This window comes from Amia ocellicauda, chromosome 20, assembly GCF_036373705.1.
Source record: "Amia ocellicauda isolate fAmiCal2 chromosome 20, fAmiCal2.hap1, whole genome shotgun sequence".
NCBI classification, from domain to species: domain Eukaryota; kingdom Metazoa; phylum Chordata; class Actinopteri; order Amiiformes; family Amiidae; genus Amia; species Amia ocellicauda.
In genome coordinates, this window is record NC_089869.1 from 6036087 (window position 1) to 6048581 (window position 12495).

At 35.8% G+C, this 12495-nt stretch overlaps 1 protein-coding gene across 2 annotated transcripts in view; it reads right to left on the reverse strand.

The window, feature by feature from the left end:
- The window catches only part of LOC136715722 (VPS10 domain-containing receptor SorCS1), a 193489-nt gene that overhangs the window by 6376 nt on the left and 174618 nt on the right, over window positions 1-12495 (reverse strand). For both annotated transcript variants that reach the window (XM_066693092.1, XM_066693093.1), the window contains exons 15-23: window positions 12341-12458; window positions 11066-11199; window positions 7633-7746; window positions 6297-6468; window positions 5389-5575; window positions 4852-4985; window positions 4113-4236; window positions 3352-3464; window positions 1951-2085 (exon numbers count right to left, since the gene is read on the reverse strand). In XM_066693092.1, coding sequence (XP_066549189.1) covers window positions 1951-2085; window positions 3352-3464; window positions 4113-4236; window positions 4852-4985; window positions 5389-5575; window positions 6297-6468; window positions 7633-7746; window positions 11066-11199; window positions 12341-12458 — 1231 coding nt within the window. The remainder of the gene's footprint in view (window positions 1-1950; window positions 2086-3351; window positions 3465-4112; window positions 4237-4851; window positions 4986-5388; window positions 5576-6296; window positions 6469-7632; window positions 7747-11065; window positions 11200-12340; window positions 12459-12495) is intronic.

Genomic DNA, 12495 nt, shown 5'->3' on the forward strand with positions numbered 1-12495 from the left:
GTGCAGCTGTTTAAGGGTATTCTGCAAAACAAATGCCTTTCCAGAATTCATTTTGTTCCTTAGCTGTGCTTCATTAATTTTATCTGCCCCATTTAGCAAATTAATTGTGATATGAGCAATTTATTCAGTTCTGGAACCCTTTTTTATTTCTTAGTAGTTAAAATTAGACTATTCCATGAATAATTACTTTTTTACAGTGTATCAGGGTCACTAAATCTATTATACTTTTTAATAAGCTGCCCACACATTACACTTTCAAGACGCCAACATGGAATTAAGATTTATTGCATAGTTGTATGAGGGGTTTGCCAGGCCATCAAAAACTGTTTATGAATAAATCAGCTGGGTGTATAAACTTGCTGTTCCTTGTACAGTTACAGGAAATCTTACTAAAGTGTGAAATGTATTTCTGGTGATTATCTATTTATTTCTTTATTTCATTCATTAAATGTATTACTAACATGTCACGTATTATGCATTCTTGTAAGAAATACATGGAAGTACTTGTTATTAAAATATATTAGCATAGGTATATTTTAAATTAATTTTTGAATTTAGGTGCACTAGACTTTGCTATAATGCGAATTGGATAATACTTACTCTGTGGGATATTACACCCAGACAAACACCACCACATTAATTGGTAGGACTGTAAAAGCTGTTGCCCTCTGATATTACCTTTTGTAAGTGAGTACCTTCAGATATTAATATTTTAAATGCAAATACAAATCGTCTGGAGTTAAATATGAGGTGGGTTCTAAAGATTACAAAAATTGAATGTGAGCAAGCAGTGACATCTAGTGGAAGAAAGAAACATTCCCATCATATAACCAGGTCAGGTTTTACTTCTCAAAAGACAATATTAATTTGCAGCAGTGTCAAGAGACAGATAAAAGATAAGCAAATACAATATATATATATATATATATATATATATATATATCCCCCCTTCTAATTCCTACTATTCATACATACTATTTTGCACTTATATAGTGTCTTTGATCCCAAAGGATCTTAAATCTTTGCAAATGGGAAGGAACACCATCCACCACTGAAAGGTTGTGCAGCAGAATGTGTGGCTTAAAATGTGTCCAAATGAACTGAAATCACTCTAGAGGAGGACTTTAGTCTGATTACAATAGATTCTGATAGTGATCTTTTGTGAAAACTAATAAGAATTTATATGGTTTCATATTTTAGGCAGTACAATGATTAATATGTACATGTAAAGCATGAATTAGATAAATCTCACAAGTCCAGGCCTACTTTCTTCTTCTTTTTTAAGATTCATCTGGTGAAATGGAAAATTACATTCAATCATTTATTTCTCTAAAGGATTGATTTGTTCCGTGGTACAGATGGTTAGAGTATGTGAACTAACTTTTCAGTTGCTAACCTATATAAATAAATGTTTGTCTGTTGTTAATTGGGCTCTCTGTTGAAGCAGCAAAGTAATTATTAATTATAAGAAGTGTTTGGAAGTAATGCTTTTATTACACAACAGAAGCACCCCATTTCTTTGTAATAGTTAAGTCAGGTTATCAATGTATACAGGTGTTTAAACAAAAGAGTATATTATTATATGGAAATGGTAAAAGCAAAGTCTTGCAGCCTTTAAAGTCTTATGTATTACCGAACTCTCACTTACATTTGTTTAAAATTGTTCATATCGTGGCCTGGTTGACCTCATCAATCCAGCCAAATTATCTCAAAAACAGCTTCGTTTTTTTATCCCCATATGTCCTAAATTGTTATCAAAATGAAGACACGATTTCCATCACTGTATACACTCAAATACATGTGAAGCGAGGTAATGGCACACTGAATACAAAGTAATTCAAGACAGATAGGCCCTAGAGGCTGAACTGAAGATCAAGCTCTAAACTCGACGTCGTTGCCAAACTGAAGCAGTGAGCTCAGAAGTTATATTTGACACAGTGATATTCTTACCTGATCTAAATGGGCTGCATTTCTTTCTGACTTTCCCTCTGTTAACTCTTTGTCTGGTAACAGAAAGAACTCAGCAGCTGTTGGTAAGCCAGGGAGAACCGTGACCAGGAGCTGTTCCTGCACAATCCCCGTGGCCTGGTGGAGACAAGATACCAATATTTATGTCACTCTATCACCTGCATGTTCCTTTTCTTTTCCTGCCTAGAATTGCATGTTATTGTATGCAGGCTTATTGGCACAACAGAGGGAAAAATGAAAAAGTGTTAATACAAGATAAAATTACATAATTTCACAATAATGATTGCATTAATACAACATAATATTGCAAAATAACACAATATTATGTTGAATGCACACCTTTTCACAATTTGTAACTATAACTTTAAATAAGTATTATTGGAAAATGTTCACATCAGAGTAAGCTTGTATTTTTGTTTTTTTCCAACATGTATCTGAAAGACACACAAAATAAAAAATACTGTGAATGGATAAATGTTTACTCTGTAGGATACAGCTTCATTTTGACAATGTACAAATTTGCAGCATTTGCTGTGTGGTGCCTTCCTGTGATTTCACTGAACCTGAATATTAAAGAGCAAACAGCAGGCATCAAAAACATTAAATTTCCACCTGTTACTTCAAATGTTTGAAGGTGCTTCTAATGTAGTTGCTGGAGAAACACCAGCTATTGGAACTTCAATCACATTATGGTTTAGAGGAAATAATTGATAAATGTATATTGAGATTCACAATAAGAAGAAATACAATCTTATAACAATTTAAACACTACATAGTGATTTAAACAATTATTGGGACCCCACCCAACTGTAAGCAAAAAACATTTGTTTTGCAGCAGATTGTTCTCAAAAACTATACAAATAATACAAATATAAATATATTATAAATATATATTTTTGTTTTGAAGAAATATAGTTGTGTTTTTTACTGCTGGACCTTAGCCTATTTCTAAAATGTCAAGTATTCCTTCAAGTGAAGGGAAATAATGCTACAGCTTTGACAAGTATAATAAAATAAAAAGCTGAAAAGCTTCAGTGATGTATGATCAGTACCTAATTCATACCAAATGTTAATGTTAATTCACAATGCAAGTTTGCACTGGTAAACTTGAAACATAGAATTTATTTTTAAATGTCACCAGCACATTTTGTGTCAGTATTAGACCGTTTAAACTGTGTATCTCTCATTCTGAATATCAGCTGTGTGGTCAAAGGGAAGTTTCTTACAGGGAGCTGCAGAATTCATGCAATCATTCCATTCATATTAGCATTGTGCACCCTAATTGGATGCATATATGTTTAAACACGATGACAGGTGCAGTTCACTGTGATCAGAAGAACACTTATGATAATGCTATTGAAAGGAGACATGAAAGCAACACACTTGCACCAAAGAATTCCTGATGACTCTGCTGACATCCTGTCTCCACTCAGCAACATCAGGGTTGTAGTCATCCAAATTGGAAGAGAAAGCTAAAAGCTGGGACCTGAAATATTCTTAAAAGAGAGAACCAATTATATATATATATATATATATATATATATATATATATATATATATATATATACATTTAGAAATTAAGTGCAATTACAGGTGCAATGAGAAAGCCTATATCATAGTTGGTCACAACATTGAGGTTTCTAAATTAATTAATGGTGTCAGAGTTTTTTTTCCCCCTCTATAAAGATTTATTGTAAAAACTCAATATAAATGCAAAACTGAAAATAACAGCAATCAACTGAAACAATCATAACACTGTTTTGATAACATCCCAAAAATAAGTCAGTCACATAGTTTAATTCCACTTCATTAAATATTGATACCCACACCTTATTGTTTTCAGTTCAAATCTGAACATAGGATACAAACACAAATAAAACATTGTTTGATTAATCACAAAACACTTTCCTGTTCTTGCCCCTGTCTTTAGTAGTCACGTACCATTTCATACTCATTATACAGGCTCTGCTCCCCAAAGATTATATGCATTTTAGAGGTATCAGTGGAGTACGACATTTACACAAAATAATGAGACTCTGAGATTATGAGGAGCTGCTGCTGCAGCTGTGAATCAACCCCTGTTTTAGGGCCTTCAGAACTCCACTACTAAATGGACTGCAAAAAATGAAATGTTAGTCTCTCACCATGAACAGCAATAGTCTTTTTGTCTTGCAGTATGGCACTCCCAGCAGACACCTGCACCGTGACAGTGTTTATTCCTTCCCTTGTGAATGTAAAGGCAACACTTCCTTCTAATGTGATTACTGGCTGAAAATGCAAAAAACAAGAGAGAGAATTGGAGGATCCTTGGGGACTTTTTATTAAGCTGGTTAATGACACAACCAAGGTTTATTTACATGGCAGATACAATAGAAGATCTTTTTCTGCAGAACAGGAGATACATTAGAAACAGAAAGTATATCCCAAGTATACAACATGTTATTATTATTATATATTTTTAAACAAAGTTATCTGCCTGAAACTTTTTTCATATGTAGTGTATGAATTACATCAGAATGGTACCTCACTGTTTAATTTCGGCAAGGGTTTATTTAATGTAAACTAATATAATTATTTATAAAAAAAAGTAGTTTTTTCTTTAAAATAGAATGTAATTGTAAATAGTAAATAAGAAACAGAACAACCTGTTCTGTTCTGGGATGTTTGCTCTGTTTGAAATTACAGATCATTTTGGTTTGTAGATGAATACTGAATTCAATTCTATTCAATTACAATGTACTTCAAAGAAAATTAAGCACAGTTCTCAAAAAAAAGACCATGCTTAAGTTAGCTAAAGTTCATCGATACATTTCAAGATTACAAACTTGTATTCCTGTATGGAATTAATCAAAACAAAATAAAAAAGAGCTGTGAAAGACCAACCTCAGTGCTATTTCCAAACCACCAGATATAAGTGACTGTTCCGACTTGACTTGGCCACAAGACTGCTGTTAGATTGACTTCTTTATTCTTCACAGCCACAAAAGGAGACGAGAGGTGAATATGTTCCAGCTGACCTACTCCAGAAGAAATGCACATGATCTGAAAACTGCCCTCGTCAATTTTGCTTTCCTTACTCAACACCAACACAAAAGTAGACTCAATTAATACTTTGTTTCGGGGGAGACTTCTCTGACCCCTTTCCCATTGCTGCATCATAAATTGCATCCTTGAATGCTAAACAGTCCATCGGTTTTTAGGATGATTATGCCTCTCAGTGGGAATCATGCCATCTGTGTGTTATTTTTCATCTCTAACACACTGAGCAACCCCAGACTTTATTGTGTTTCCTGGCAAATCAGATTGACAGATTGGAGGCCTCATCATCCCTGATCAATAAGTCATTACTATTACAACTGTCAACTTTCTAATACATTAGGGGTGAGTCAATTCACTCTCTAAACAGCAGGAGTGACTTACATGTTACATGCAGGTAGAGGACGGCGCTGTCTGATCCGAGACTGTTCTCTCCAATAGCAGAGACTTTATACACCCCCACGTTTTTGTAAACGTGCTTGATGCCGTCCTCAATGGAGCTCACATTGGCATACGAAACCGCATTTCCATCCCCGAAATCCACCATGATGCTTGTCCTGGATCCGTCGCCCTGAGAAGGGACGTATAATGTGCAAAGGACTATCATCTCTGAGTGCTTTTAAATTGACTAGGAGAGAATATAAATCATCCCTCGAAACAATTTCCCCCATCACATTACATCACACGAAAACCCCTTATCCCTTAACGTCTTACCACACACAGCTATGGGACTCCAGCATTAATCAACGAGACGGGAACATTAGTCTGGAAAAGATCATGTTTACCCTGAGTGCCACAGGTAGCAATAACATTATTACAAGCGGTTGCATAGCATGAGAGGCCTACACAAATGAACAATGTCAACGGAATTTCCAAAATCAATGCCGACTGACAGACGGACTGATGTAGAGTAGTTCAGACAAGCAGGTTTTCTGATTACTCTCGTGCCTCCCGGCCAAATGCATGCCTTCCAATGTCATCACTGTACATGATCTTAATAAATAAAGAAGCCGGGCCTGACAGAAGAAACGATGAGAGCAGGTTGACAGAGAGGAAGAGCTATTTCTGCAGTAAATGGGTAATTGTGACAACCGTGGCTGCGTAAAACGGTTGTGTTTCATTGATTACATCAGCGGCTGAGTGAGCCAAGCAGATGGAGCAATCTCTTTTCGTTAAATTAGAGAGAGTGCTAGAACTGGTACAGTCCCTTCACAGCTCACCCATGTGTGAGTTGCTTAAGGAAGGGATGTATGCTATCTTTAACCTCTTCTGCTCGATTTGAGATCGCTTACTTCTTCCAGAAAGACGAGGAAAGTGACGTTGGCTCCCAGTGTAGCTGTCAGCTTTCCTTCATTGGTGACGAGATGGAGGCCCCTGGGGGGACGGTTGGGACACTGCTGCTTCCTGGCTGTATAGAGCTCCTTCACCCCAGCAGTGCAGTTATTGGACACCACCTTCCGGTACCTGGCAGACAGACACACAGAGAAAGAACAGGGCAGATGAATAACATTGTAAGAAACCCACAACCAAAAGAACAACGAAAACAAAGCCCCATTAAAACTTCAGCAGTGCACTTTAGGGAAAGGAAGTTCCAGGATAAATTACAACTGTCCCCTTGACATCAAGGCTCCAGAATAACAAATACAGAGATGAGGATAGACAAAAACTTATTTCTATATGGCAGGGATTGATGGCCTGCACATGACATCTTGTGCTTTTGGCAATCATTACGACTTTCATTTGTACAGGTTTTCCAGAACATGCCTTGCCATAGGGTGCCCCGAGAGACAGATACACTGACACGTCAGATACCATAACATTTTTCATTGTATGACTCAACGCACCTGTATACATTTTGGCACGTAGGCCCCATCAGTTCCTGACAGCATCTTACAGACAGGCAGAATTTAGCAGTGCACTGCTAGGGAAAATTACAGTACATTTGACTGTGCTTCTATAAAAGATTGAAATTATGCTGTCAATCTTCACATACCCTATGTATTTTTTTTTCCCCTTAAACATCTGTAGGTTGTTACCAAAATATAAATTAAAGCTACAATAATGGTGCTAGTTCCATTTTAGAATTTCAATAACAGAATGTTGTAATGACATAGTAATGACTTGTCTGCAGTTCATTTATTATTCATTATGCCAATTTCCTTTTCAGGGGACTCAAAGACATCAGTCGCTCTGATGAAGGGAAAGGTTTTGACGTATATCATGCAAAAACTTTTGCTGATGAAACCAATAAATCTATAATGAATCTCAAGAGAAAGCCTTTACTGTAAAATAGATTGGAGCTAGGCTATTTTTAAACAGTAGGAAACTCAAAATGAATATTAAAGGAAGGAGTAACTAGTTCTAATAATGTGTGTCTGATCATGCAACACTAAATAAGTATTGTTCTCATGTTTTCCAATACAAAGGACAAACATAATAATACAATACAATACAAAACTAAACAATACAATCCAATGCAATGAAATCCAATGCAACATTATATCATTTCATATATTATATAATATCATGAGACCACACATTGTTTGATTATTGGGGCATGGAAAAAGGCAGTAGAAGTGAATATATTAGACAAGCTGGGATGGATATTAAGCTATGCTCTTCACTCACCCGGTGCTGTTGAGGAAACTCTTCCCAGAGCTACAGCTTCTTGACATAGAAGAGGGAACGAACCAGAAGGCCGGTGTGCACTTTCCATCTCCTCGACGTTCATAACCATAATCACTACCATGTTTGAAAGGAAAGAAATTGAATTAAGCTGCCATCTTCAGCTCATTTAAAAAGCAAAACAATACACAAATACAGTCAAAACTTTATCCACATTGTTCATATTTTGATATTGACCATGCCGGAACAACATTTTCAGTACTTTGGCTACACCATTCTTTAACCATTGCAGTGCAATAATGTTTCCCCTTAGCAAGTACAGTATTATAGGAAGAAGTTAGTCAGTGACTCTGTAACTGTACTCGAATGCATAAACATATGTCAGTGCACTCCTAAAAATCCAGCACTATTCTGCCCCTCTCCCACCAGTAAGGGCATATGTAATAACTGTACCTGCCAACCGCGAGCAAGCACAGCACAGCAACTAATTATGCATGCTCTTGATTGGCAGACCCCCAGGGGACAGACAGGTATTGTGTCACACTGAACATCAGACCCCCCCCCCCCTCCTTGAACCTGCCTCAGGGGTTAAACAACTACATTCCCTTGATAACTATATACAGATCCCCTTTCTCTCCCGTCCCCCTAACAGTACTGTGGCTGGGTTGCTACAGTATATTTTTAGGTTATAGATTTAACTTGCAGCTATACACTTTTCAAGCCAATGTGTTGAAACATGTCAGTGTAATAGAAACACTTTATAAACCACAACCCCTTCTTAACTCAAGGTAACCTTATCTTCCAAGGTATAATGGAGGAAAGCTGGACACCTATTATGACTGGTTTTGTCCTTACATGTCATTGACACCATCCTGGAGACCACACCAAGTCTTATTACAAATTATATGTTTTTTTCATATTAAACCTGCTTTGGTATAACTTTAAATTAGGGGTTGTGAAGTACTTTTTCCAAATGATTAATAAACACCTCTATTAACATGTAATTACACATGTATAAAGCAACAAATGGGGGCAATGTGTGGACAGCATATGCCACATACAGTGTGGTGCCATCCGCACGCCGAACATTGCAGAGCAGACAAAAACAGCACACAACTAGGATGGCAGGGTCGGCGCAAGTACAATAAAAACGTTATCGTTAAAAGAGTAGTATGTGAGTATTTGGAGACATTACATAACCCTTAGGCTATAGTTTTCTATTAATCAGGAACAGCATCTTTTCCATTCAATGTTTCAATGAAGGACACTTCAGGCAAAATAATTGTTATTGCTTTTTTAATCTCTTAGCAGAGTGAAATGCATATGTTAACCAATCCTCAGATCAGCTAAACTAATAACTGCTCAGGTTAAATTAAAAATGTGTTACATGCGACCACATTCTACAATAATATATATATATATATATATATATATATATATATATATATATATATATATATATAATTTAGGTTTTTTACAAGATCCTAAGAATTAATTTTTAATTTTTAAGCAATATCTTACAGTGCCAACCTGAAAAAATTATATATATATATATATATATATATATATATATTGACTCCACTCAAGCATATTTCACCTGTTATGTGAAATCTACAGCTACCCACAAGAGCAGACTAGTAGCGATAATCGACACATTGCACATTCTTTATATTGTCATATCGGAAACAAAGTGCTTGTAGCAGCTGGATAACTATTCAATAAACTTTATTTTTATCTCTTTTTTCGTTTTGCCCTGATAATTACCAATGCATTTTTGCTATTTTGGGAGGGAAAAAAGTAAGTAAGTAAAACAAAAAAAAGTATTTACTTCAGTATCATATACTTCCAGTCACATACACTTTGGGTGCAATGCAGTAGATGGATGTTTGCTATTTATTTATTATGTAGGAATGCACACATTTTGTTAGTGAGTTATCATGATTGCAGTCTTTATTTACTTACAATTTGTTTTTGTTTCACCTGGGCAGTTATTATTAGTTTAACCCATCTGAGGATCGGCTAACACTTGCATTTCACTAATTTGGCCTGATGTGTCCTTTATTGAAACGTGTAATATTTAGTGTGGTGATTGTACCGCATTCTTTGTGGCACATGCCGTAATAGTTGCCGTGGTTATGGCACAAAGCTGTATATGGCTTTCGTAGTTATTGTCCACACTGTAATGGAATGTGTGGTGATGTCATCGCAGTTTCTGTTTCTGTGTAATGTCATGTAACCATGCAGAAGTTGTATCAAACTTTTCGATATGTATGTATACAGTAGACAGGCTCGCTCAGAAATGCATACCATGCCTTCCTTGTCATACATTTTTCCCAATACATGGTTTTTCTGTTAAGTTATGAATAAAAGCTCACCATGTCAGTCTTTTTATAGCCTGTACACATCTTGATGGGTTACAACACAGAGAATGACTAAGATTGATGAGAGCCTGATACATATCGAGCTCTGTGCAGTGTGTCAAATCATTTTTTTAGTGCACTGTACGGTTGGATGTCAACCTTAACGCTGTGTGACATGCCACTAGTTTGACTTTTAAAAGAACCATCCCAATGTACTAAAGAAGTGTCAAGAGAGAAAATAACACAAAAACAAACAGAAATAAGGCTCTATTTTTAAGGATTAGGAGGCATCACAAAATGCTGATCTGTCATAACCCTGCAACCTTCAGAGCTGTGATCCAAAGTTTGCAAGTCTTCTCGTCTATTGATGTATTTATTTAACCCCCACACCCCTGTATCCCCTAAAACCACACCCTGCAAGAAACAAATCCCAATTTAAAACTATGCCAAACTGATTCTAATGAGGACAAATTCAGTAACACGGGCCTGTTTGTGTGTAATCGAATTAAAAAGTAACACAATTATGCTTTCCAACAATGATGGTAATGAATTACACCAATTAGTGCAACAAGCATAAAGCTGCACAGCAGCATTGCGATTCTTAATGAAAGCTATTACATGGGATGACTAATTGTTCATAGGAGCCTCATTGTTAAGAACATTTCTGCTGGTTGCGTGTGGAGGTTTGGTAACTTTGGAAGAAACTGTAAATAATAAGGTTGTGGAATATGGGACATTGGATTTATTGCACATTGCACTGGGGAGATATATGATCATAACATTTCCAGGCAGCCAACAAGGAATGTTGCAGTTGCATAAATGTTTCTTCAACAAAAAATTTACCACTTTAGAAACATGCCAAGTGCTTTCAATTAATATATCTGGAAAATGAGAAGTTTATTATATGTCCATACCGGTATTAAAGATGCAGATGTTTTGTATGCATTGCTGATAAGTAGCATTCACAGTTGCAGGCAATGAACCCTAAAAAAATACCTAAAATTCCTATTTTAAACTCTTGCACTCTGAAGATCTATTGCAAATCTTAAGTTACTTTTTGCTGATGTTCTACTCACCATTCAAAGTCTGACTCTGTACAGAGACAGGGTTCTGATATCATTGTGACAGAATAATCTTTTCCCATAACGCATCTGGCAATCGGCTTGAGTTTCCGGTAGATTCTTTTCATTCCCATGATGCAAGGTTCACCCTACAAAGAAATGTGAAAGTGATAAAGATAATCTGTGAAAGAGTTGAAACTTGGTTGACAAACTTTTGGGAAGAAGGAAATATAATCCTAGCATCAGGGGTTGCTCATAGAGTAGTAAACCAGTAGAATGTTTTGTATGGTTTGATATGTAAACCTTGATCATCTAAAATATGGCTACTCTGCTGATTTAAAAGCAAACATTGCTAATTCAACCATGATTATTTGCTAATAAACCCTTGATTTCAATCAAAAAAACAATTACATTTATACAGCTCCTTGGTTCTCTCTTATTATCATATATTGAATGTTTTTCAAGTGGTTTGCCTTGCAGTGGAAATGCATATTAAACATGTTACCTTCGGTTCTATCTGACATCTCTCATACTGATGTTTTTGCAACCCTCCTTGGATTTTATTTTTATTTTTCTCTGGCATTATTTTAATTAAATACAAATGTTTTTAGGCCAGGCAATGAATTCATTTTTCTTTCTTGTTCTTATGACTTTCACTTTTTCTGGGAAAGTTATATTTGGAATTGGACAGTAGAATAACAACATCAGTCAACACAATTTAAATGCCATCCCAGACATTGAAGAACAACCATATGAGACAAAACTTATTTTTATGTATATCAAAATCATGCTGTGTTTGCTTATTTGTAATTTGTTTTATGAGTTTCTTCCCACTTAAATTGTTGGAGGATCATCCACATGCTTTGTTTTGATGTTCAGTATGACAGTACAACTGTCATGGGAACAGAACATACAGAAAAATATATATCAGCCTTGCAAATATTTTATATTCATAAATGTATTAGAGGATGACTGATTATGGCATTTATACTTTGTTTTACGGCTGTCTTACAACGATCAAATGAATTTCCACATCACTCAATCAAAATGGAATGGAATAACAAGGTGGATGCTAAAATTAAAACCTCATGTATGCTTGACTGAAAATGTCTCCTTGAGTAGAAAAAACAACAATTGAAGACAGATGCCGAATACATCTCTTTAATTAAGATGCAGGAGAATGAACTTTTATGGAAACATCCTTACGTGAAGTAAAGTTGATGGGTGACTTTGAAAACTTTCAGAATGAAGTAAAACTGCAGATAGGAAAATAAATATAGAGACTATTACCTGGTTGTGCAGATGCCATGTCTGATAATCTGCCTCAATACACCTCCTATTAAAAATGGACCTGAAGTCAATTTTGACAAGCTGCCACTCGGACCGATGACTTACATGTCCAAAAATTCTGTAACAAAAAACAATAGTGCATATGACATTTTAGG